The following is a 27,601-nucleotide window of genomic DNA, read 5'->3' as shown; positions in this document are numbered from 1 at the left end:
ACTCACCCTGACAGCATTCAACACAGCCTCCGCATCCGCCAATTCCCCCTCGCTCCGTTTTTTGAGCAAGGGGGAATTGGCCGATGCGGCTCCAGAAGCAGCGAGACCCGCGGCTAAAAACTGCGAGTTTTCTGCAGCAGCCGCGGGTCTCGCTGTTTTGGGGAATTCTCGCCGTCCTGTGACGGCGAGGATTTCCCCAGAACGTTGAATAGAGCGAGTGGCCGGCGCGGGGGTTAAACAGCGAGGATCGCTGGTTTTCAGCAATCCTCGCTGTTTAACCCCCTCGCTGCGGCATTGAATACCCCCCAAAGAGTACACCAAAAAGGGAAAGGTGGTTCTTATGGGATGTTGGGTATTTTAAAAATAATTAACAAAAACCATCACATCCCACTGGCATACATTGGGTCTTTAATATTTGTAAACCTGTATTTGCATGCATTTTAATGTTCCAGAATAAAATGTCCCAGATTTGCTGTAGAAACTAGTGATATTTTTAGGCAATAACTGAAAAAAAAAAGAAACTTAAGCTAAAACCATATGCAACTTTCAATAATCCAACTGTGTTTAACTGGATGCACAAATGATAAGACTTTTGAAGCCAGTTTTATACCTTTTGCCATAGACAAAGGGAGAAAATACCATTACCACTCCAGTGGTCACCTAATCTACAGCTGAAAAGCCATTATGCAGTATTTTATGCAAATACAAGTTCCATTAAGCAATATTGGGGTTATATGAAATAACATACTTCCCAACAACCATTTTAGTGCAGAATTCACATCGAAGACTGTAAAACTAGTCTGACATAAAATAGTGAAAGTGTTAATTTTCTTATATTTGTGGCTCATTAAAAAAAAAAATACAACAACACTAGCAATGACCTGGCAAGAACAGGCCTGCTGTTCTCTATAATGTTTTTATAATTGCAACCAAGATTTATAAATGCAAATGAAAACAAAAACAGTGAATTAAAAAAAGAAATATGGGCAAATTCTGCAGAGCTAGCCTTGCAATTACCACCATCCTAGTTCTCCACCGAAATGAACAAAGAACTTTTAGTGGTGTTTATGTCTACTACTGGACATTCAATTGAGTTTATTGATTTTTAAAATACTTTAAATTGCTACAAGTACTAAATAATGATCACAAATATCTATTGTATGCAATAGATTCAAATTACAAGTGGTCATATCACTTATGATAGTACACACCTGAGCAATGGATCGGCTGGTCGTGTTAAATGCTGATTGATTTAACTATTCTTTAAGTGCCATGCACAAATGTGCATACACATTGATCAATACTCTGCCCAATATTTCTGGCTACAGGAGCAGTTTGAGATGTCACAGTTGGCAGTTTCTGGACAGGCATATGGAGCAGTCGGCCACACAGCCAGCCAGATGAGCAGATATAATCTCTACTGCAGGGCCAACATCATATGTAGCGCTAATGATGTTGCTCATATACATATCTTCGGTACACACCCAATGCACTGTGAGACACCCTGTTCGTTGGCTGAACAAACGACATATTGCATAGTGTGTACTTCGCAATAAAGTAATGCACAAGAGAAATTAATATTTCCCCTAATGAGGTATACTTATTTCTAAGATCAGTATTGAATGACCATTTAGCAAACTATGGTGCAAAACAAAAGGATACGATATTTAGTGAAGTCAGATACCATAATTCTGTGTGAACTGGTTCATAGGGCACTCACAATTTATAATTAATTCACAGGCAGATTTGTGTGTCTGCCGCTATGGTGTGGAGCACACATTACGTCCAAATGATGCAACATTTGAAGAAAAACTAAAGTTGGGAATTGAAAGTCAGAAAACTGCAGGACTATGGGGGTCTATATACTAAACTTCCGAGAACGATGGAGGGGGATATTAAGTACCAACCAATCAGCTCTTAACTGCCATATTACAGACAGTTAAACAACAGGAGGTGGTTGGTTGTGGTATTTTATCTTCATCCACTTTCTCTCTCTCCAAGGCATAATACATAAACCCCTATTTCTCCTGCAGCCCCGAAACACATTATTTTAAAGAGAATGAAGATTAGTTTGTGCAAGTTTTTTTTCTTTCGAACAATTTAAAACTACACTGTGCAATAAATGAGCAATTCTAAAAACAAGAATACAATAGGCGATCTATAGCTGTGCAGCTGCATTTGACACTGGGTAGCAGGGTATGGGGTGACCTGTAGTGCCCCAGAAGCTAAATAGCCAGTTTGGCATAAAGAGAGTTTTATTCTTAAGAAAACAAACATGCAGATTGCACTTGTTCTTGGAAAGGCCTGAGCTGTCCCAGGAAAACTTTGTAAATTAAAGATTGTACAATTAAAGATTGTACTGGAAAATAAAAAGTTCTGAAAAGGTGTCCCTTTGTATACTACATCCCGATCATGGCTTGATCTGTCCAGATACAGCAAGACTCTCCACATTCCACTGAGGGGGAGAGTAATTCACTTTCATGCCCGGGTAGAACATGGACCAGGAGACTACACTATACGGTTACAGGAATTAAATTCTCTATCTTACATATAATGTTAATTATCTGTTATATAATGTTTATGACATGAACAATTACATAAGGCATGACCCCTATATCCTACTAGAACAGCGGTTCTCAAACTGTGGATCCTGACCCCAAAGTGGGTACCGACCTTCTCAGCATGGGGTCGCGACTGCATGTTGCTGACCATCAGGCTGATGACTTTTCTAATCTCAGTCAGGGATTCAAGGAGTATGAAAAATCTGTTGAATTGTCTGTTATTTTAGACTCCTCCCATCATTTTGTGTCTCCACAATGCTGCCTGCAGCTTACAAATGATGATGACATTCTGTGGTAACTTGCTGGGGTCCTGTAATTATTTTTGTCTGATGGGGTCCCAGAGCAGAATAGTTAAGGGCCCCTGTCCTAGAGGAGAGACATGGAAACCATGGGCTGGAATGTGTACCAAAATACAAATTACTTATATGTGTGGTTGGAAGCGTAGGTTTTGCATACAACTATGGGTTTCAAGAATTTAAAAAAAAAAAAAAATTGGTAAAAAGAAGATGGACGGTTTATATATACACACATCTTTTCCCTTTATAGAACATATAGTACATGCAAAGTCTGTAGCATAGGAAGTGGACACACTGGGACTGAGGCAGAGTTGAACACCTTTTATGTGGCTTATCTTGCATGATTTCAAAAGGAGCATGCTCAGAAATTTGTCCCTCAACTAACAGAATGCAGAATCAAATGCATTCAGATAGCACTACCAACCAAGAAGGTGAACAGGGTTATAATGGGGTGTCCTGACATAGGGAAAATTCAGTAATGGTGTGACCAGGCAAATTTGACTTAAGCAGACCTACCCAAGCCTGTTTGAATTCATATCTTTTGCACCTAGTATAGGGCAAGTGTAAATAAACATGAATGAAGCCTTGTAGTAAAGCAAACGTATATGCTGCTGATGCATATGCATCTAGAGAGGCTTATAGCTTTACACATGGGCAACAATACACTATTTCCAATCACATTACTTTTCAGTAAGGTACATCCATTTTACTTCTAACTCTGCATCTGCCTCATTGTGTGCTTAGCTGAATAAGACTGTTGGAGGCTTATTTGCTATATTGTTTTGCCTAAAAGTTCACATCCATCTGGTCAACAGCATCTGTGCTCAGCCTCTGATGACTGTCTTCGAAGCTTGAATCCCTTTCCAGGAGTAGCGCCAGCATTGGCCGAAGGTATTCTTCTACCTAGTGAGACAGAATATAGTTATAATTGTTGCTGCACCAAACTTCTGTGCAGGAGCATAGGTAAACCCCTAGGGAGGGTGAGAGTTACGCTTAGCATTAAGTAAAGTATAAGGTTAATTTGGAGCTGGTTTTATGCTTAGTCAGACAGTGTTGATAGGTGTGTTTAGGGTTGGAATAGATTTATATTTCCTTGTCGTATAGGGACTGCGCTAATTTTTCCTGCGTTTCCCACCCACCAAAGTTTTTTTCTTATACTTTTCAGGTTACAAAATGTATGTTACCAATTTTTGTGGCGGAAAAGAATGGTAGTCCAGTGGCTATTGGCAAATGGCTTTGAGGTGCACTCTATCACAATAGACCTGTTTAGTCTGATATATCCTGCTGGGGTCAGTGGCAATGGCTGTCAGGCTAGAACCTGTCATGGTGTTTTGTGTAGAGAGTTGGAGCTTGGTCATTTCAATAAAGCAGGCAAGGTAATTGGCCCTAGTATTGGTAGTTGTTTGTTTATGGAAAGTGTATCACATAATGTCACTGAGCAGCTGGCCACCACTTCTTTCATTTTCTATTAAAATGAAAAGCTTGACCAATTTTAATACATTTCACATGGTCAATCGTTATTTTAAATAAGCATTATATAAGGGTTTAATACATGGTTGCCTACTTCCCAAGTCTCCTCTCCAGGAGAAGCTGCCTGGAGAGGAGACTGTCAGCAGCACTTCGGTATGAGGGGCCTGCTGTAGACATCAAGTCCAGCCACCCAGTACTGCAAATCTCCCGTGATTTATGGGTCCTCAAGGAGGACCCTATTTTCATATTAAGCCCCCTTCCCCTGGCTGCAAATCATGGTCATTTAATGCTGCGGCCGGGGAGATGCTGGGGGTCCTGCAGAATACGAGAGGATTGCCCACCTTTCCGGGGGGCCAGATTTCCGGGACCCCTAGGCAACCCAGGTTTATTTGGCATGGTTTGACATTTGTTAGCTAGGGTCTCTCACATCTGCAGATAGGAGAGTTTATATTTAATCTTCATAAACTTCACTAATATAAGACCAACACAGTTGGGTTTTGTTTCCTCAATTTAACATTGTTAGCAAACACTACCCTAGGTTATTATGTGAAGTTCTCAAATTACAATAATGGGCCTAATTCAGATGTGGTTGTTTGTGCTGTTGGTATATTTTGCCATACACTGGTGAAAATGTGCCTATGTTCCAGAAGCCATCTGGAGAATAGGGACGGGATGCCAACTGCTATCTCTAAATGTCTGGTGGACATCTGTAATTGCTGAAACATCAGAAATGTGGTATATCGGGTTAGGTTGCAGAATCTGAGTGCCTCTGTAGACACACAGGCTGGGCTGCTCTCCTAGGACGCAAAGGGTTCTTCAATAACCAGTGAGAACTTCTAATTTATGCAGAGTTTTTCTGACCACTTTCCGTTACCATGCCCTTACACTGTCTTCTTGTCACTGGCCAATTTACAGTATTTGGTGCGACCACAATCGCATTTCACTCATTGCGGGTGAGCAGTGCAGCTCAGATGCAGGCACACTCGGAAAACAGAGACTGATTTGTGTACAATAGCAGCTTTGCGATCGCATCTGAATTAGGCCCAAAAAGCGTAGCCATCTGAACTGAATATACACAATAGATACAACAGTTTAAGGAACATTCTAAAAAATTATTACATATTGAGAACTAGCTGATGCAGTAAACAGATTTTAAAACAAACTATTCCCTGAAAATCTATTCTGCTTCTGAATTAATAGAATTTGATTTTCATAAAGATTCCCATAGGATTCCTGATATATACACATTAAAGATTTATTAACTTTTAATTGACAGTGAAATACAACAGAATATACAAATGGTCTACTAAAGTAGAAAGTAGTGTACTACAGTATAGAACTCTTCTTTCCTCTTTTTGTTGTACACATCTTTTAATACTTACTAATTTCTAAGAAAAGCTCATTAATGTTGATGGCGTTCTTGGCACTTGTCTCCACAAACACAGCATTGATAGAGTCAGCATAGTCCTTGGCATCTGCTTCTAGCACCTCTCTAAAAGTATTAAAAAATATAGTTAGTTTACAGATTTCTATCCATTATGCCAACCAATTATAGGTCTCTAAATTTGCTGAAAAACGGCCTCAAAGTATAGCTATACAACATCAAATCTGCAGCCAATGCAATGCACACAGTTCATGCAACATTTCTTGCCCGACTGATTTATTTACTGTATATCATACAATTATCCTTGCAAGATTGTGAGAGCCTTAGCTACTTTACTAGCTGCTTGAGGGAAACTTATGAAAACTGGTGCAAGGTGGGAAATAGCACATATAAACTAATTGGTCATTTTTGTAGTGCAGATAAGAAAACCTATCCAAGCATTTGGTTGATTGCAAAGGGTAGCACCAACTACAGGTTGAGTATCCCTTATCCAAAATACTCAGGACCAGAAGCATTTTGGATAACTGATTATTCTGTATTCCTGAATAGTTTAATATTTCAATTAAATATCTTGAGGATGGGAGCGATTGTGTGAATACAAAATTAATTTACTGTAGGTTTTATAAAACACATCTAACACATGAAATACACAAATATATTTTATTTGTGCATGAAACAAGGTTTAAAAATATGAAACAAAGTTTGTGTACGATCTCAGACACTGAATTTGAATGGTAAGCAATCATTTTCTTGCACATATTTAGTGCCAGTTGCATATTATGTCCCCAGTAGTGCCAGTTACACTTACTAAGATGATTTGGATAGGTACTCCCCATACCAATTAATTACATCGCACAACAGTCCTTAAAATAGATGTTCCCAGATTGTTAGCTTAAAAAGGAGCTAGCTACACTTTTTAGGGAAGGGTCTCATTACCATAATAGATAACGATTGTGTGTCATTTTATATGACTGTCATAACAGAAGTTTAAAAAACACACAATGTAAAGTGGACCATACACAAATTTATTGTCCAATCTGGCTGGTTGGAACAAAAATCTGGTAAGGAAAATTTGCTCCAAAATTCTGGAATACTGACAAATCAGTTAAAACAAATGGTTTTAACGATTTATCGGATAAACCATTTTGGCTGTTTTTCAGTATGGGTATCATTTGCACTCATATTACCAGCCAGATTGACTATTCACTTAAAGCTTTATTGTCCAGTCTAAAGCCCCATAAGCACTTCACATTTGTTTTATATATTTTAAGATATCGCTCAGAATGGCCCTTCCGAGTTACCGAAATTGGCAGTGTCGCTAGTCAGCTAGTGTGTATGGGGTTTAAGTTAAGCAAATTATTTAAAAGGTTTAAACCAGGTAAGTCCAACGTTGGCCCTCCAGATGTTGTGAAACTACACATCCCAGCATGCAATAGTTTTAGCATTCTCTAATAGCAAAACTGTGGCAAAGCATGCTGGGATTTGTAGTTTCACAACATCTGGGAGGGCCAACGTTGGACTTGCCTGGTTTAAACTATTACTTAAATAACCTGAAAGTAAAAAAAAAGTCTCAGCAACAAATTTCCGACGAGGGAAATAGTGGCGGGTGCCTATTCAATGTTGTCTTTCCCAACAGCATTGAACAGGCATCTCGGCAGAATGGACCAGACTTTAAAAGCAATCGGGTCCGTTTTGCCGAGAACGGCCGTGGATTGTCCAGATCACGGCCATATCTCAACGATTCATGGCAGTTTCTCATGCCCCCCTATTCCTCGTTCGGGAGGCAAGACATTGAATCCAGTCTGCCGAATATCAAGCGTGCAAGCAGAGAAAAGGCCAGGGTCGCGACCCGGGATTGAATACCCCCTAAATCTCTATTAATCAAAGTGTGACAGAAGTACCTGACATCATTAAGGTCACACTTGTTCCCAGCTATAGCCACCACAATGTTGGGAGGTCCATGCTGACTCAGCTCCTTCACCCAGTTTTTTAGTGTTGAAAAGGTTTCCTGCAGAAAAGAATATGTGGCAAATTACTTTTTTCACAAAAGTTTATGACCACGGAGGTCAGGTTTGCACAAGCATGGTTTCTTTTTTCATAACCAATTTTATTTCTATATAATCCCATAAACACAGTCATTCTATTGTGTGTGGCACAAGCTACACAAAAAAAGTTTTGCACAGACACGTTAAAAAAAAAAAATTCAATCAATTTACACTCTAGGGCAGGGATTCACAAAGTTTTTGACTCACGGCACCCCAAAGCATCAGAAATGTTTTTGCGGCACCCTTAGGCTAAAGGTTTCTCATTGAGAAAGTCAGAAACAAATATTAAGTTAAATCTAAAAACAAATTGTGTTTATATCTCAATCTTAGGGTCAGTTATGTGGTAATGGACAGGATTACATTCTGTTTTTCCAAAATTTGACTATTATAATGGACACAAAAAAACTTGAATTGATCCTGGACCACAAACCCAGGGCACCCCTGCAAGTCCTCCAAGGCACCCCAGGGTGCCATGGCACACAGTTTGGGAACCACTGCTCTAGGGTGAAGAAGAGCACATTAAATCAGTCCATTTAGTGATCTCTATGGATTCAAAATTAGCAAATAGTCACCCACAAGCGAGGGAATGATTAAATAAGGTTTGGCAATTATAACATTCAAAAACTTGTACAGAAAAGTAAAGTAGAGACATGGAAAGTAATCAGCCTGGCATGTTGACTACAATCAGAAAAAAAACCTCACCTCTTTTGTGATGTCATAAACAATGATAGCTGCAGTAGATCCTCTGTAGTACATCGGGGCTAAAGCACGGAACTAAAATAAGAGAAATCACTATAAAAACACCATAATATTAAAATCTTTACTTTCTGAAGTACCAATTACATCTTCTCCATCAATAAAAGGAAGGATTTACATTTTATAATATAGTTGCATAATAGACTAAGATGAACCACATTTACATGAAAAAAAATAATAGTTTATATAAAAAGTTACTTTTAAATTCAATTATTAAAAGGTTTTTTTTGTAAGAACTTACCGTTGTAACCCCTTTCTCCGAGTCCAGACCGGTGACACAGCTTCACGTAGGGATGTAGGAGGGTCCGCAGGAGCCAGGCACCTATGCTGAAATCTTTCCTCTGGTTGCAGGCTCCTTCCCCTCATCATCCCATCATGCTTCAGTTCACTTTCTAAAGCACACTAGGATACACAACTCAGTACAATGCCCGACATCTTATATGCACAATCATATAACCATAACATGATACACATGAATGGTATGACTTTCTGAGCATAGGGGAGGGATCGCTGTGTCACCGGACTGGACTCAGAGAAAGGGGTTTGAACAGTAAGTTCTTACAAAAATCCCCTTTTCTCTTTCGTCCAGTCTGGTGACACAGCTTCACCTTGGGACGTTCACGAGCCGGTATTATGGGAGGGTACACTCAGACTGCCAGTTCTCATTACTGCCCGTCCAAATGAAGCGTCCTCTATCGCAAACTCATGGAACCTGTAAAATTTGGTAAAGGTGTGAACAGAGGACCAAGTGGCAGCCCTGCACAACTGCTCTGCTGTAGCTCCATGACGCACAGCCCATGAGGAAGCAACTGACCTGGTGGTGTGTGCATTAATCAGAGAGGGAACAGGTCTACCAACCTTGGTGTAAGCAAAGGCAATGACTGACCTTAACCACCTGGCAATCGTCTGCTTAGACGCAAGCCATCCTCTTTCATGCACATCATACAAAACCAACAACAGATCTGTTTTGCGGATGTCCTTTACCCTTTTGACGTAGATTCGCAAGGCACAAACTACATCCAAATTCCTTAATTTGTCCCTATTTTTTACCCCTTCTGGCGGGGAAAACACCGGGAGCACAATCTCCTGGTTTAAATGAAAAGTAGAAACCACTTTTGGTAAAAACTTAGGTACTGTTCGACGCACAGCCCTATCCTCATGAAAAATTTAATGTGGAGATGGACAATGCTCCTAACTCCGAAACACGCCTAGCCGAAGCAATGGCTAACAGAAAAGTAAATTTCCAAGAAACATATTTTAGGTCAGCCGACCTTAACGGTTCAAAAAGGAGGGTTCTGCAGAACTGGCAGAACTGACAGAGCCAACGATAAATTCCAAGGCGCCACCGGCTGCCTATATGGGGGTTTTAACCTAGTAACACCCTGTAAAAAGGTTTGAACCTCAGGTAAAAAGGCTATCCTCTTCTCAAAGAAGATGGATAGAGCAGAAATCTGTACTTTTAGGGACTGTAATCTCAAACCTGTAGAGAAACCATCTTGAAGGAAATCCAACAATGTGGTCAATTTGAATCTGGAAGTGTGAACCTTCTGACGCTCACACCACCTAATGTCAATTTTCCAGACTCAATGGTAATTTGCAGTAGACACCGGTTTACGATCCCTTAGCATAGCCTGGATAACTTCCACAGACAATCCTTTCCTCCTTAGTAAGGAGGTCTCATAAGCCAAGCCATCAAACTGAGTCGAGCTAGGTCCAGGTGCAGAAATGGCCCCGGTCTTAGAAGGTCCTGACGAAGAGGAAGGGGCCAAGATTCTGCTGATAACTTCAGAATGTCTGAATACCACGACCTCTTGGGCCAGTCTGGAGCAATCAGAATTGCCTGCACTTGAGACTTCACCCTTCTCAATACCCAGGGTACCATTGGGAACGGAGGAAAAATGTATACCAGGTGAAATTTCCACGGAACCGCCATAGCATCCACCGCCCAAGCAGTTGGGTCCCTGATCCTGGAACAAAATTTCGGAACCTGACAGTTGTTCCTGGATGCCAATAGATCCACTTCTGGGAGCCCCCCCCAGCGACTATTTCCTGGAATACCTCCGGATGTAAGGATCATTCCCCCTCCAGCAAGTCCTCTCTGCTGAGAAAATCCACCTCGACATTCCGGATCCCCGGAATGAAGATCGCAGACAGAATAGATATGTTTATCTCTGCCCATCTGAGAATTTGAGACTTCCTGCATCGCCATGCTGCTGCAAGTACCGCCCTGATGATTCAGGTAAGCCACTGCCATGGCGTTGTCTGACTGTACTCTGATTAAAAAGCCTTTCAGACAATCCTGCGCTGATTGGAGTGTTTTCCACACTGCTCAAAGTTCCAAAATATTTATTGGCAATCTGGATTCCTGTTTGGACCACGGGCCCTTCAACCACCCCCCAACCACTGAGACTGGCGTCGGATGTTAGGACCACCCAGTCCCAAGAACGGAGTGACCGTGCCAGCTACAAGGTTTCTATGTCCGTCCACCATAGTAAGGACTCCTTTGTCTCCTGAGAGCGGAGTAACCTTTCTTGTTTCATGGTTTTCGCATTCCCTGACCAACAGGAGAGGATGTTCCACTGAAGAGCTCTGGAATGAAACCTGGCAAACTGTAGTGTCTCGAAGGTCGCCACCATTTTGCCGAGGAGCTTCTCCCCTTGCCAAAAACTGTAGGCTTTGAAGCCTGCAGTAACAGTAATACCAGCTGACAAATGTCCCTCGCTTTGGATTCTGATAGAAATACCCTGTGCAAGTGGGTGTCCAATATTACTCCCAGAAACAGCAGTCTCTGTGAAGGGATTAAATGGGATTTGGGTAGATTGAGTACCCAACCCATGTCTCTCAAGAGCTGTGCTGCTACTGACAGGTGTTCCTGCAACTTGCTCTCTGACTCCGCTTTGAATAGCAGATCGTTCAGGTAGGAAATAATCACTATTCCCCTCAGCCTGAGTGACGCTGCCATGACAGCCATCACCTTTGTGAATACCCTCGGTGCTGTAGCCAGACCAAAAGGGTAGAGCCTGAAACTGCAAGTGAGTCTCCCCTATCGCAAAGCGAAGTAGGGATTGATGCTCTGTGCATATGGGTATGTGAAGATATGCATCCTGAATATCTACCGAAGCCAAAAATTCCCCTGGCTCTATACTGCCAAGCACTAAGCGCAGAGACTCCATGCGGAAGTGATCCACCCAATGGTGTTGGTTTAAAGACTTCAAATTTAGTATAGGTCTGACTGACCCATCTGGTTTGGGCACCAAGAAAAGGATTGAGTAAAAAAACTTTATTGCGTTCCTCCTGAGGAACCGGGACCCCCACCCCCTTTTCCCTGAGAGCCAATGCGCCCCCAAAAGAGCCGTGCGTGAAGTGGTTCTTGAGACAATTGAAAACACCCAAGGGTCTGAGGTTGGAATATTCCATTTGTTCTGAAACTGCAGGAGGTGACACCCCACTCTGAGGGCAGAACGGGGAGCCTCCACCCCACCATGCAGATGATTTTTCCTCTCCTTTAGACACCTGCTTCTTTCCAAAGGCTCCAAATCTGGATTTGGAAGATTTTCCTTTACCGGCCAGGAATCTACCTTTTCCCGCCTGTCCTTTGTTAGGCGCTCCCCCTCGAAAGGATGAACGAAAGGCAGGTTTGAAAACTCCAAATTTTGAACCTGAAGCTTTCTTATCTGGAAACGTCCAGGCTTCTCCCAAAAGGGAGACCATACCTTCATCAGCAGGGATTGTAACAGACTCTTTACGCATTCTTTTAAAAACCCAATGCGCCTGAACCCTGTCTTCTTCAGACAGGTCCAAAGCCTGTTTCACAGCATGGATTAAAACCTCAATGCCCGGGACAGAAGCATCAGCCTCTTTCCTTTGCTCCCAACGTGAATCATCTTCACAAACACCATCATCATCAGAATCCACAGATAGCCCTTCTTCCAGAAGGCCTTCAGCTATCAGAAGGTTTTGCAAACTTTTCCATAAGAGCATTCATCTTATGAACCCCTTGAGCAGTGTCCGGTATGACCTGCAGTAACATGCAGTCCCCTTGCGAATGAGCAATAGATCCCATAGAAGTCTGGGAGGATGAACTAGGGCCAGGAGACTTAATAAGGTTATCCTTTTGCCTATTGAGAGCCTCGGCCAAGGCATTCATAGACCTCCCCAAAGCAGCAGCCCACGCAGTTTCTTGTTGCTCAGACCTCAGGGCTGGCGCACTAGTGGGCGCAGCTTCACAAGCAGGGAACAAATCCCCTTGATCCATCTGTTCACATGTTAAATTTACTCCTCAGGATCTGCAGTCTAATAACATGGCCCGCACCTCCCCCTCTCCGCAGCAGCATCATCACAGGTGTCAGTCATATTTAACCCACGGTGCACAATGTCAGGCAAAGTACCAGTCAATGTGTATAGTGTATTATCTGACTTATCTGACTGCTTGTGGTAGGTGACTTCAGCGTCAGCGGGGTTGGCGTTTTCCAGGAGAAACTAATCTCTGTACCTTACAGAATTCAGCTCTGCAGTGGAGAGAAATTGGCACCAGTACACAGAGTAGGAAGAGACCAAGTCTCTGCTTCAGCAGGGTAGGATAGCCAAATTGGCGCCCTTTCCCCCTTTAGCCGCTCCCACAAGTGTTTCTACTCACCTCCAGTGCCTCCCCTTCTTGCTGGGATCACTTGGAGTCATCCAGCAGTGCTGGACACCTGTAATAGACTTCACTTCCACAGAGGGATTTGGGTCTATAAACCCTCCAAGATGGCATCCGCCATCGCGGGAGGTCTGTCCCCCACGATCCCCTTCTAAGTAAGGAGCCAGTTTCAGATGCTCCGCGGGCCCTGGAAAACCTGTCTTCAAAAGAGGTTAAGCGCGATGCAGAAGACTCCACTGCATCTCTTTATATGAGACGCAGCCACGTCCCACCACACACAGAGCGCTGACAGGACACGCTTCTGTCAGCCTCTGCTGCGCTCTCAGTGTGCGGCGCTTCCTAGAAGCAGCACACTGGAAAAGAAAAGAAAAAACAAGGGGATACACTGCGCTAACAATAATAAATGATAAATAAAAAGTGTGTGTCAATTGCGTGAAAAAATGACATATTATTTAATTATAAAAACATAGAACATTACATGACATGGTAAAAATAAAATTAGGCAATAAAAAAGAGGGGTAATGAAAAATAGTCTAGTTCATATGGTACCGTATTAGTAAAACCACTGATTGGTGAGTCCGTTCCTATAGTATCTCCTAGTTGATGACTGTTTAAATTTGTATCCAGTGTGTCCAGAGTTGCCCACGGTAGGTGTTATTATGGAGTAATGCTCTCCTACTAAAGCACCGTACACACAGGGGAGATATATTGCTCAGCATATATCTGGTGCCCTTGGTAGTAACTGGTGTAAGGAAGAGGAGACTGGTCCGGATCAAAACAGTGGAAAATGACAGAGTCCAGAACTGGATAAAGACACCCTCTTGGTCCACCAACGCGTTTCGCCAAGTATTGGCTTTATCAAGTTGTACATGGTGTTGCCACTGTGGGGTTTATATACCCATCTGGCTATCACAATCCAATTGGCACATGTGTGAGAGTAAATATATTAGTATTATTACATTTTGAATGTTTATATGAGGCGCATGAGCAGGAGAAACTAACCAATAATATAAATAGGAGGATTCAGTCAGTCGCACAAGACAAAAGATATGCAAGGGTGGACCCCCCTTAGGTAGATTAATGTGTGTATTTATAGAAATACAGATGCGGGGTGTGCTACCATCGGACATAAAAATTTGCAAGATTGAGAAAAAGAGAGGAGATGTCCTATGTCGGTGCACCAAACATGAAAATAAAATTTAACCTTTATTAGTTTCTTTTAAGAACTGCGAGATAAAAAGTACACTATATCGAAATTCACCATATCGGACCGCCGGATAGTGATTGATATGAGCCGGCGGTCCGATATGGTGAATAAATTGTATAAACAAATAAGGAACTGTGCAATAGGGCGATATGCCTGCAGAACGCAATAAGGAACACCATGCGTTCCACAGACAGGAAATACACCGCCCTCCAGCGTGACTAAGTGCCGCCGTGTCATGTCCTGTGCTAGACCTGACGCTCACGCTACAGCGGCCGATCCGGAAGTGTCGTGCGTTCCACATACAGGAAGCACTTCACTTTCCAGAAGACCTGTGCGTTCCACAGGACGCTGGAGCTCTACATCCGGTTTTATAACCAAAGTGTTTTTAATTTTTCACTTATTTAAAACACTTGTTTCTGTATTTGCTATTTATATTATTGGTTAGTTTCTCCTGCTCATGCGCCTCATATTATTAGTATTATTACATTTTGAATGTTTATGTCTTTACTCTCTCACACATGTGCCAATTGGATTGTGATAGCCAGATGGGTATACAAACCCCACAGTGGCAACACCATGTACAACTTAATTAAGTCAATTCTTGACGAAACGCATTGGTGGACCAAGAGGGTGTCTTTATCCAGTTCTGGACTTGGTCATTTTCCACTGTTTTGATCCGGACCAGTCTCCTCTTACTTACTCCATTTACTACCACGGGCACCAGTTGTCATTTCCATCAAGGGCCCATCCACGATTTAACCCGGACGGAGGTCATCTACTCTAAGTAGGAGAGCATTACTCCATAACACCACCTACCGCGGGCAACTCTGGACACACTGGATACAAATTTACCCAGTTATCAACTAGGAGATACTATAGGAACGGAATCACTAATAAGTGGTTTTACTAATACGGTACTATATGAACTGGACTATTTTTCATTACCCCTCTTTTTTATTGCCTAATTTTATTTTTACCATGTCATGTAATGTTCTATGTTTTTATAATTAAATAATTAGTAATTTTTTCATCCAATTGACACACACTTTTTATTATTTATCATTTATTATTGTTAGCGCAGTGTATCCCCTTGTTTTTTCTTGTACCCAAAAGGAGGTTGACTACCCCCTACCCACACTGCAGCTTGGTGAAGCACCTCATATCTACTGCGCCCCCTACACTGGTCGGTAACTTGTTACCCACTATCTTTCCAGACACTGGAAATGAAAAACCTGCACTAGGTTAAGTTAATAAAATAATAAAGATTCCTAACTTTTCTAGTAAAATTACAAAGGAAAAAAGTTGGCGGCTGCAGGAGCAGCCGAGCATAGCACCCACTCCTGTGGACACCTAAAACGAACTGAAGCATGATGGGATCCGGAAGGGGAGGAGCCTGCAACCAGAGGAAGGATTTCAGCATAGGTGTCTGGCTCCTGTGGACCCTTCTACATCCCAAGGAGAAGCTGTGTCACCCGACTGGACAAAAGAGAAATTATAGTAATGGCAACACACGGTGTGAAATAATAAGTACAGAGCAGGGTGGATCTGCAAGTGTGAAGTACCCATTCTGCAGAAATTTGCATTTGTCATGCTACAGTATTTGTTGGGCAGACAGAGATGGTTCAAAAAAAAAAAAATGGGTAGGAGGGGGTCACCACCATTTCACAGACATTTCTAGCCAGGTTGACGCAGACTCCCTAGACCCAGGAACAGGCACGGATAAAGAAGGGGGCGAATGGGGCGGAAGCCCCCCCAGGCTATAAAACACCTGCTTTCAGCCGGGACATACAAACACTCTTTGAAGTCCTGCTAGGTTACCTCCTCCCTCCCTCTCCCTGGCTGCTAGCTTTCGTCAGTGGAGAGGGCTCCCAGACGCATGTCACATTAGATGCCTCTACTGCAGTTAATCAAGATAGTTTGTCGATTAGGATTGCTTTCATCTTCTAAGCATCTCCAGTCCACAGTGCTGATAAAAGGAGGCCCAGGACCCTGGAAGTTTGCCAGCACGGTAACAATACTATGCTTAAGATTAAAAAAGCTTCAACAATCTCCCATCCACATAATGCTGTTGATATTTTTACCATTGCAAAAGCGTATGGAATCCAAATTCAGTATAAAACATTCTCCTGCATATTTTGAACTGGTGGGTACAGGGCAGACAGCTTGAGTGTTGTGTCCCTGGCACAGATATACAGATAAGCTGTAGCAGCGGTGGTCAGTAGGGGTTAATGTGTCTGCATTGCAGTGTTTACACTGGGTTCTGTGGGCAGGGAAATAATGCATAATCGCTGCGGTAATGCTACCCATACACTTATGCGATCGGATTCAATGCAACATCAAAGTGCGATGTCCATCTAACCCGATCGCATCTTGTGGTGCTAAAAGTGCCCCCTTTCAGCACCCGATGTCGCATGGCATCTTGAGATGGCACATCGGTTGCTGGAAGAGGGCAGGCAAAGGGCAGTGTTGTAGCGTAGCGCTAGATGTAGCGTTAGCAGGTGGCGGGGGTCAGCGGTGGTGGCAGAATTGTTTAAACCACAGGGCAGCCCTCAGAGAGCTCAATTGTTTGATTGTTTTTGAGGGGGGGGGGGATATTTGGATGCCAATTACCATCTGAAATCACATTGGTGTACCACTTCGCTAAACACACTTTAGCCAAGATGCTTCTTTCCGGAGCCTCGGTGTACGGCACAGGTCACTATTCCTTATTGTAGCCACACTAGGGTGGCCAATCCTGGGATTTGGCCCTAAAATCTACCCGTATGTCTAGGTCTTCAACTGAAGAACAACATTGCGAGCCTCTTGATTTATTCAATGGCTATTCACACCCAACAACCTATTGATCAAGTTTCGGAATAATATGAACTTTCCGGGAAGGATACAAAAATTATATTATTTGAAAGGTTTCATTAATCAATACTTACCCGCTCTTGACCTGCAGTGTCCCAGATAAGAAATTTATGTAATTCATTCTGATATTGTACTGTCTTGGTCATAAAGGAAGCTCTGGAATATGTAATTTATAAATAATTAATATATTCATTGATCTAAAAGTTTCCAAATAATATCACTAAGTATCATCATGACATTCTTACCCTATAGTTGGATTGATATTGGGATCAAAGCTGTCTTCTACAAACCGCCAGACAATACTGGATTTTCCAACACCTGTATCCTGCAGAAGAATAATTAAGTGTCAGGTTCAACAGGGTAAAGAAGTGGTGTTATTTGTACAGTGCATTTTCTCCAACAGGACTCAAGGGGCTTTACAGACATCAAAACAACACAAATACATAGGATTTAGGTAATACAGCAAAAGTCACACAGACATAAAAGAAAGCATTGAGAGTACAGTAGGCACAATGCAATGTTGGTGCAGGTATTTTGGATAATAACTTCCATGTGTTGTGTTTTCAACCCTAGTAAGGTACCAGGAAGACCTCGTTGGCACACTGCATAGGATTACCCTGGGTGGAATAGGTTACCCCTAGAAGAAATGACACAAAATGGGGTGATTGCAGCATAAATTAGGGTCCTAACAAGACGCTCAGGTCCATGTATTTATCATCCCATCCACATATACCAGATAAGGCAGCCATGTTGGGTGCACTACAAAGGTTACGCTGTAGGAGGTTAGCCATAAAAAGGCCCAATGTATATATTGGAAAGCAGACACTTGTGTAATAATAGGATATACAGAGTATGGAAACAACCACGTGAAGCACATCCTGCGGTGGAACCATCCGAGGCAACTAGCTGGAGTTCACTGCGTAGGTCACTGCTGGCAGGGTGTGCAATCAGTGGAAGTACACATTACAGGAATGGCACATGGTGGGGGCAAAGGTACACTGTTTTTATGATGTGCCGCCCCCCCCCCCCCTCATAACACTTTTTAGGGTAAAGGTCCCCATACATTAGGCCAGACAAGTCAGACCTGATATGCCCAGCAGCTCCCCGGGAGGGCTCAAATATGAGTAGGCACTTGATGTGCCAAGTTTTGCATGTGATATATCTCCTGCGATTTATCACATGCAACTCCTGGGAAGTTGCAGGCAGAGGGGTTCGCGGAGTCTCGAGCAGGAGGAGCCGGGAGCCAGCTGTTTTTTTTTTTATTCACCTGCGTCCGGCTACTCCTGCCCACCTCTCTGTGTTTACGCTGGCTCGCAACATCCCTCCCTATCGGATGCGATATATCATGGGTGCTAAAAAGCACACACAAAGTGCAGCCTGTCCAACCTCCGACTCCAATGCCCGTGGGACTGCGCATCAGATTAGATGTCATACACATGCAATTTGGGCCGATTTCACGGCCCGATCCATCAGAATCAGGCCCAAATCGCATAGTGTATGGGGCCTCAAGACTAAAGGCCACAATATAAAGGCCTTATAACATGCAAATGGACACTAGTTTAGTAATTGTCAATGTGAGGAGTCTGGTTGACCGCTGCAACCAGACTCCCCACACCTGCAGAGGGGACTGCTCAAGATTAATCCTTCTGGATCTATCAGCAGCTTTTGATACCATGGACCATGATATTCTAATTTAACGCCTGAAAAATGTCTGTGGGTTGGATGGCACAGTTCTTTGCTGGTTCAAATCATTTCTCACTGGTAGGTCACAGAGTTTAATCTGGAGTGTATTCATCATCACCAGTGCCACTTCCATGTGGTGTCCTGCAGGGTTCCATATTATCTCCCATGCATTTTGCTGTTTACATGCTACCACTGGGTGAAATAATCAGACATCATGGCCTGGTTTACCATTGCTATGCAGATGATACACAAGTATACCTGTCCTTTGCTCTAGGTACTGAGAACCCAATACCAACCCTAAATGGCTGTCTAGCTGAGCTACAGGAGTGGATAAGTGCCAGTTGGCTGCAAATGAACCCTGATAAAACAGAGGTGCTTATTATAGGTCACAGGACAAGACTGCAGAAGAGCCAACCAACAGGACTTACGCTTGGGGTGCAGAACTTCAAAATATGGATAGTGGCTTGACACTTAAACATCAGGTATCAGCAACAATTAATTCTATCATCTAAGAGGAATATAGCCAGAATCAAGCACTTAATGCCCTCAGAAAATCTGCCTAAAGTCATACATGCATTTATATAATCGCGCCTTGACTACTGCAATGCCCTCTACCTCGGTCTCCCAGCAAAATAATTGCACCGCTTGCAGATGTACAAAATACAGCTGCCAGGCTATTAACCAATCAGCCCCGCTCCAGCCACATAACACTCATTCTGTATTCCCTTCACTGGCTGCCTATAAGATGGCAAATAATTTTCAAGATTGGCTTATTGACTTTTAAAGCTCTACATGACCAGGGCCCAAGGTACCTGCAGCAGCTTCTGATCCCTTATTTTCCCACTCGATTACTACAATCGGTTGTTGAAGGACTACTAACAATACCCAGAATTGCCCTGAATTCATCTGGGGGTCGAGCTTTCAGTGCTGTGGCTCCAACTCTATGGAACTCACTTCCCTGCTCAATTCGAGAAGCTTCCACTCTGGAAACATTAAAAAAACAGACTCGAGACTTTCATGTTCACCCAAGCATTTCACTAATGTCCCTTGTTAAGTTTTTAAGTTTGTTTTGTATTTTGAGCTTTAAAAGGCTCATGCAATCACTTTGAGTCCTATTAGGAGAAAAGTGCTATATAATTAATTATTATTATTATTATTATTATTATTATTATTATTATTATATTCCTACAATACGGACCAGTTCAATATTTATTGATGTTCGATATTTTAATCTCATATGTAAAACAATATTGTGTAACAACCAGCGCTACCCTTTAAAGTTAGATGTCAATGTGATGTCAAAGTTACATTTAAAGTTAGATGTCAAAGTACATATACTTTTGATACAATATTTTGATCTGGCAAGTGAAATTTTTTATTTTTCTGCATTTTTTTTATTAACCCCTTGAGTGGTGGGTTTTGCTGGGGCAGGACAAACCTACCAGGGTAGGTAAGTTATGGGGCTTTAAAATCAAGGACATGCTGTGTAATAGTAGAAAAATACTTTATTTTAACTTTTCAATGTTTTCTACATTTTTTACCTGCCTTTTGACCTATATATCAGAGATTGAATAGATTCTCCATATCTATAAACAGTAACTAGTGTACAACAAATAAGGTCACAGAGAAAACAGATACAGTATTTTGAAAGTCAAAAGACCAATATTGATACACCCAAAATCATCAACTTACAGGGCAACATTTCCAAAAGGCATTTGGCATGAAGGTGTTTCATATTACATCTTGTGTACTTTTTTTAACAGTACATAATGAAATACCTCAGTATTAACAATAGATTCCTAGAAGAAACCAGATTCTCCCCAGTGCCCACCTACTGTATAAATCTGATTCTTACTAGGTATTTCGGTACTTATTTCCTAGCATGGCGCTCAGATTTATTACGTACACAAACGTACTGAAATCGCATCGCGTTACGCTATAGTAGCATGCGATGCGATTTTCCCGTTCCCGCTCCCTGTCATTCCCGCCCCCTGTCAGATCCTCACATAAATCACTCTGAGGTGATATTCTGTCGTGACAAAAAGTGTACCTCAGAGCTGGTGGAGATTTGTTGGATTTTGTGAGACTTCGTGATTTTCAGTGATTTTGAGATGGCTTCATCTGTGATGAAAGTGTTCACGCTGCCGCAGACAGAGGAGGAGGAGGAGGCGATAGCGTTCTTCCAAGGACACTACCCGCTTCCTGTGTCGCTGAATTGCGCCAATGGGCTGGTCATGCGCCTTTCAGTGAAAGAGTGCATGTGGTGCTGCCATGTGAAGGTATGCCGCCTGAAAGTTAGCCTGAGAACGGCCCAGTGGTTCCGGGGTGCCGCTTGTCTTTCGTCACCCTGGTGCACTTCATATACGCATGGGCCCAGGAGATGACATCGATTGAATTCTGCCAGGAACAGCTGGACATTTCGAAGAAGACAGCTGTGTTGTACAACCGATGGATGAACGAGGCATGCTCGTTGGACCTCATGGTGCAGCCACAGCGCCGTATTGGCGGTCCAGGGCACATCGTGGAGGTAGACTAGTATGTTCGTCCTAAGGAAGTATAACGTTGGCCGTATGCTCCCACAGCAGTGGGATTTTGAGGGAATATGTCGTGAAACGGAGCAGTGCTTCCTCACTATGGTGCCAAGGCGAGATGCTTCCACATTGATGGCGGCTATTGAGGAGCATGTCGTGCCAGGCACAGCACAGAACTGCTGGAACTTGCTGGGTATCAGCACGCCCATGTCAACCATCGATTTAACTTTATCGATCGGTCCACAGGGGTGCATACCCAAAATGTGAAACGGATGTGGGGCGTGTGCAAATGGTGCAACAAGCGCCACAGGGGTACAGCGAGCCACATGCTTAATTCTTACCTCCAGGAATTCATGTGGAGAAAAACATTGGGTGGGTATAACCCATTTCAGAGAATCCTGTTTGCACTGTCCCTCCTTCCTAAGGATGACTAATGATTTCTAAAATGACCATGTTCTTGTTGTGATTCTTTCTGATTAATGTTTTAAGTGTTTTTAATCTGTTAATTTTTGTTATTATCTTTATTGTTATCGATTAATTATTGTTCTTATCTTTATCGTTATCTTTTTCAGTAAATTTTACAGTTCTTAGTTAACACGTCGTCTTTACTGTGTCAGCTGTATGATTTTGCAGGTGTGAATGTGTTCCTAAAACACCAGCACTATTCATGCCACCCCGAAGTGTGGCGAGCGCAGCAAGCCCCGCGAGGGGCGGCGGAATGCGTCCTCAGACCCTTTCATTCCCCCACTATCCACGTTGGCGTGGAGTTGATTTTACATATTGTGGCGAGTGCAGCAAGCCACCGAGGCCAAAAGCGTGGTGAGGGGAAGCGGATTACTTTACATGTATTCCGCGTCCCCTCGCTGGGCTCGCCACACTTTATATAATCAACTCTACGCCGATGTGGATAGTGGGGGTATGAAAAGGTAATGAGGACGTGTTCCACCGCCGCTCGCCACGCTTCGGGGTGGCGTGGATACTGGGGGTGACGCAAAACAATGCCAGAGGTCCTTATAATTGTAAGCACCCATCACATGTAATACTATGCACAAATCACATCTCATTGCATCACGTCATAGTAAGCACCCATGGTGCTTGTACAATGAATGGTGCTTGTACAATGAAATATCGCATCGCATTTAGTGCCATGCGATCCTATGTGATATTTGATTGTACAAGCACTCCTGTGCACTTAACATGGACATCGCATCGCACTATACACGGTACGCGATGCGAAATTCCTACACAGAATAGCCCACTAAGCTATTTGCTTAGTGGGTGCCGTGCTAGGAAACAAGTACCGGTATTTCTTTAGAACCTTAACTATGGGTTGTACTCCAGTAATAACATAGGGAGGGCAATATAAATAATACTCAGATACCCCAGAGTTATACAGTATACTAATTAATGGTAAAAACGAATAAAAAAAAATCTTATTATACAAAGCCTCAATTTATTTTTTTATCCATGGGATCCCTAAATTATCCTAAATCTTCAAGAGTAATGGTAGATACAGTAGTTAAACCTGCCACATCTACATATATACGCTTAAAAGCCGTGCCACCCCTACAGTGTGTGATGGACAGCTCTGTGTCCATTCACACTGGACGGTCACGGCGCGGCCGCTGGGTAGCAGCCGGATCTTGCCTCTGCAGCGTGCGGCTGCCGTGCCGTGGCCGTCCCGTTCTACCCATTTAGTGTGGTGTGGAAGGCAATGGGCGCCTTCACACACACCACGGAAATTGACGGATACTTACGCCCGCATGTGACGAGTAGGGCGGGCGTACACCCCGTCAGACTGGACATGCCAGTCACACTGTTTGGACTCACCCCCATGTGACGAGGGGGCGGGGCCACAGGATCTTCAAACCGGACCATGTGAAAGGTCCTGAAATCCGGCTAAAAACCGGACAAAGTGGGTCTGGCTTTTTTCGTCCGGTCAAAACCGGAGTGTATGAAACCAGCCTTACCGGACAAATCTGCTCAATTCTAGACTGGCAAAACTAAGGATTTTCCAAGTACTGACAGTACTTAAGGTCCATACACGCTGGGACTATGCCCAGCGTGTATGGACAGCGATGATGACACTCACCACTGCGGGGAAAGCCGCTCAGTGCATACACACTGAGCGGCTTTCCCCCTGCCCAGCACCAACGAAGGGGGGGGGGGACTTTGCATAGCGCAGAACGATTCAAAGCCGTCCTCAAAGCTGCTCATCTGCTGGTATTACCAGCAGATGAGCGGCTTTCCCGGCGATGTTGCGGGAGCGAGCAGCAGAGCTCACCTCTGGGGCATACACACTGGACGGCTTTGAGCTGAAAGCCGCTCAAACAGGCTGTTTCGAGCGGCTTTCAGCTCAAAGTCACCCAGTGTGTATGGGCCTTTCAAGTCTTTCATAATTTTATAAACTGAAAACATTCTGTCTGTCTAGTGAGATATTGGAATGAATCCTGACCCAGGCCTTCTATTGATAGAGAATGTATGTAGGTGTATTTACATACAATTTTTTATAAAGATTATGGAAAATTAAACATCAGAAAAGAGTATGGGCAGTATTCAATGCTCCGGCGAGCGCGGCACAGTGTACGCCGCTATTTTTTCCACCTGTCGCCATGCCTCCCACTCACCTTATTCAGCGCATCATCTGCTCGCCACCCCTGATGCGACCGAGCATTGACCAATGTGGCATACAAGGAGAAAATGGATCCATTTCTAGGCAGTGTTCAAATATTGCAAAGAAATGCAGAAAAATGCAAAATTAGCCTAAAAAACGATTCCAAAGCAGATGACTGTGAAAAGCTGTGTATCTCCTCAAAGGCCAAACAGAGGAGTGAGGAAGAAGAGGTGAATCATGGGTAGAATAAACAGTGAGAAAAAAAATACGCAAGTTGAGTTCACCTAAAAAAAGATGCCAAGAGCAAAACGGAGAGGCATACAAAAAATAAAAAAAATAAATTTTTTTACCATTGAATACACAAAAGGCGCTCGCTGGAAAAAAAACAGCAAACTGGGAGCATTGAATACAGCCCAGAGTGGGAACTTCGTTATATGCAAAAAAGGCAAAACCACCACCATCAGCTCCACTTTTCCCATTTCTACCAGCTGACTGAATGGATTCGCATTTGATTAAAAGTCCTCCCTGCCTAGGAATCACTGCTGCATTTAAGTGCAGCGTATCCTCCTGGCACCCAATCGAATTCCCCAAAAAATCATAACACATATATTATGCAGGAAAAAACATACTAAATTTACTGCCGAGGTGGTAGTGGTAGGGTTACCAAGAGTACTAAGATGGAGTTGGCCGTCTTGCCCATTATTATTTATAGTTTCTTATTTATCATATAAAAAGGTATAAAACCAGTCCTATTTATTCCTATATCGGATATAGAAAGTGCTACGGGATCCAGGCTGCTTCCAAGATTTGACAATTAAGCACAAACACAATATATGTAGAAAGGTATTCATTTGGCCACAAACCCTCCAACACAAAAGGTTGATGATCCGATACATCCTGGCAAGTTGTCATGCATTCTCTTTGATAAAAATGAAAATTATGATTCTTGGTCTTGTCTGGGGGTGGACCCAAATCCTTTCCCATTCCCTCTCGTGTTCTTCGAGAGAACTATAAAGGAACTTAAGAGAGTAGAGACCATACCCCTATGCAGTGGAGCAGAAAGGCAGGATGTGTTCAAACTGAGATGGGGGGCAGACTCTGATGGGAGAGAACTAATGTCTAACTAATGAACTAAATGTCTAAGCTGAAGGTATTCATAAAATCTCAGAAATAATCTGGATAAAGGGTATGGAGTATCCACAGGTCCCCGATTGTCAATGGTGTACCAGTGGGTATGTTAAAATAAATGTGTTAATTGCCATTTTTACATAAAGACTGGAGAGTGCCTTTTTCCCCCTCCTGTAGATTATTATTGTAGCATTATAACACACACACACACACACACACACACACACACACACACACACACGCGCCTTTATATAAGCAGTAAATAGAAAACCGTTTTTACAAGGGTGAAAAAACCAGCCGAAATGCAGAAAATGAAGTTGGAAAGAAAGAAAAAGCTATTTAAGCTTCAGGAAAAAATCTGACCTCCCAATAAATGTTATTAGCTCAAAGAGCACACTGGCAGGCATTTTAGACCTGTGGGGACACAGTTAGTTTTCCACTATTTTCCTATTTAAGTTTGCTTATAGAAAAATCGGTACTTCTGAAGTTTCACGGCGCCAGTATATTATATGCACCCCCATTGTTAACGCCAACCCGAAGCATGGCGAGCCCGTGAGGGGAGGCGGTACGCGTCCTCCGACCTTTTCATACCCCCACTATCCACGTCAGCGTGGAGTTGATATTATATAGTGTGGCGAGCGCAGCGAGCCACCAAGCCTGAAGCGTGGCAGGCCCCGCGAGGGGACGCGGATAACTTCACATGTATTCCGCGTCCGCTCGCCACACTTCGGTGGCTCGCCACACTATATAAAATCAACTCCACGCCGACGTGAATAGTGGGGGTATGAAAAGGTCGGCGGACGCGCACCGCCGTCACTCGCCATGCTTCAGGTTAGCGTTGATAGTGGGGGTGGAGTTAACAATGGGGGTGCATTTAACATAGTAATCACCCATCAGGGTGCCTGTACAATTATAAATCGCATCGCATACCATTGTAATGGCATGGGATGCGATATTAAAAATGTACAGTGCACGAAAATTGTGTCCCATCGCATTCCACTAATTAGGGCATGCGATGGGCGCCGTGCTAGGAAACAAGTACCCAATTGTGCACCGCCACATAACAGACCCTATGGATGGAAAGTAGACACAATTTACTTAAGTGAATATATTCCGAGAAATCGGATGAAAAGGGTCAAATCAGATGTGTTTTGTTTTCAATTACAATCCGATAAGCGGTACCATGCGCAGATCAGAGCCGAAGATTGGAGCTGCTGCACCAAGGATTTATCTGATCCTAAAAGCATTGACTTGGATCGCAAACAATACATTGTATGCAAAAGGACCAAATAGGATGCATTGTATGTAGTCTAGCTGCTCGGGAGCTGCTGGGAGAGTTGGCGTGGTATCACATGAGATACCCCGAAGTAGTGGATGGGCATCTTAAGAGATTGTGATTCTGATGTAACCATTTGCTTTTCCATTTGAAGTATGATGTATACTGTCGTATAATTGACAATACTGTGTGATATTGAGCAGCACTGCATAATATTACTTGCAATAGACCTGGGATTTCAACCCAAAGTTTAAATACATAACATGTGGCAGTGCTGTATCCCGAAGGTGGCTGACAAGGTGCTGTCAGAGCAAGGACTGAACGTTCATCTGCCCACAGCCGAAACATGGCATATACCATATAGCTCTCCGTCCGTGTACACAGCACAGGAATGATACATTCTATAGGGCATGATGTCACATTCGATCACAGAAGACGGTCCAAGCTAGTCAGCAGCTAGCAGGACACACTCACCCCCAGCAGGCAGACTTTCAGCTCCCTCAGAGCCATGGCAACGGGGACCAGCAATGCCTACCAGCAGCCCCGAAAACAACTACAGATCTCCGGCCTGCTGTGGCACTTCGGCCTCCCTGGGCCCTGCGGTACCAGCCGAGTCTCCCTCCCCATTCCGCCCACAGACCAACCTCCTCCCCGAGCCGTGCAAGAGCCGAGCCCGCCTCCATTGTCCTCATCAGCTCATAACCCCGTACTGTCCCCGCCCTTCTTTATCATCTACATCCCGAGCTGGGGTTCCCTTCCTGGGCGCTGCAGGGTCTCACTCTGAGCCCGCCCGACTACACGACGCCCATTACTGGCGTCTCCTATCCTGGGCCGCCTTTCTTCTCACCCAATCCATTCCATCCCGCCTCCTCCCCTGTCAGATCATCGGACCGTCCCCTCTTGTCAATGCCAGCATTGCTGCAGTAATTACAGTGCGACGCGCCTCATCACACTTCTGTGTATGTTGCTAGTTACAGCACTGAGGTGTGTCATGATAGCTACTGTGTATTTCTGTGACTCGTCTCCTGAGAAGTATCAGTGTGTTCAGTGGCATATGTTCGTCCCAGTTACCCTGAGGCACTTTTCATCTGTTTTCTTGGTCCGATCCGTCAGAATAGGATGAGGGGTGTGCAGTCAAAAATGATTAAAAATAACAATTAC

At 43.4% G+C, this 27,601-nt stretch overlaps 1 protein-coding gene across 1 annotated transcript; it reads right to left on the bottom strand.

The window, feature by feature from the left end:
• RAB22A (RAB22A, member RAS oncogene family) lies at positions 1–27,304 on the bottom strand. Its single transcript, XM_083147023.1, has 7 exons — positions 26,915–27,304; positions 17,454–17,533; positions 17,283–17,364; positions 8,459–8,530; positions 7,613–7,719; positions 5,710–5,819; positions 1–3,760 (listed from the first exon to the last, which is right to left on the bottom strand). The coding sequence occupies exons 1-7, from the start codon at positions 26,948–26,950 to the stop codon at positions 3,666–3,668; spliced, it is 582 nt and encodes a 193-aa protein (XP_083003149.1). The 5' UTR covers positions 26,951–27,304; the 3' UTR covers positions 1–3,665.
• Positions 27,305–27,601: the final 297 nt, after the last annotated feature.

This window comes from Crinia signifera, chromosome 6 (assembly GCF_055691185.1).
Source record: "Crinia signifera chromosome 6, ASM5569118v1, whole genome shotgun sequence".
Taxonomy (NCBI): domain Eukaryota; kingdom Metazoa; phylum Chordata; class Amphibia; order Anura; family Myobatrachidae; genus Crinia; species Crinia signifera.
The sequence above is the reverse complement of the archived record's forward strand: the minus strand, read 5'-3'. Positions and strand labels throughout refer to the sequence as shown.

What these genes read in the sequence shown, in the direction of transcription:
- RAB22A (XM_083147023.1), bottom strand. Translation starts at nt 26,950, where the DNA reads ATGGCTCTGAGGGAGCTGAAAGTCTGCCTGCTGGGG. An exon ending in ACACTGCAGGTCAAGAGCGG is followed by an intron (nt 8,531 to 17,282) that starts GTAAGTATTGAT and finishes CTCTTATTTTAG; the next exon opens with TTCCGTGCTTTAGCCCCGAT. An exon ending in TGTGACCTTAATGATGTCAG is followed by an intron (nt 5,820 to 7,612) that starts GTACTTCTGTCA and finishes TAATACTTTTAG; the next exon opens with AGAGGTGCTAGAAGCAGATG.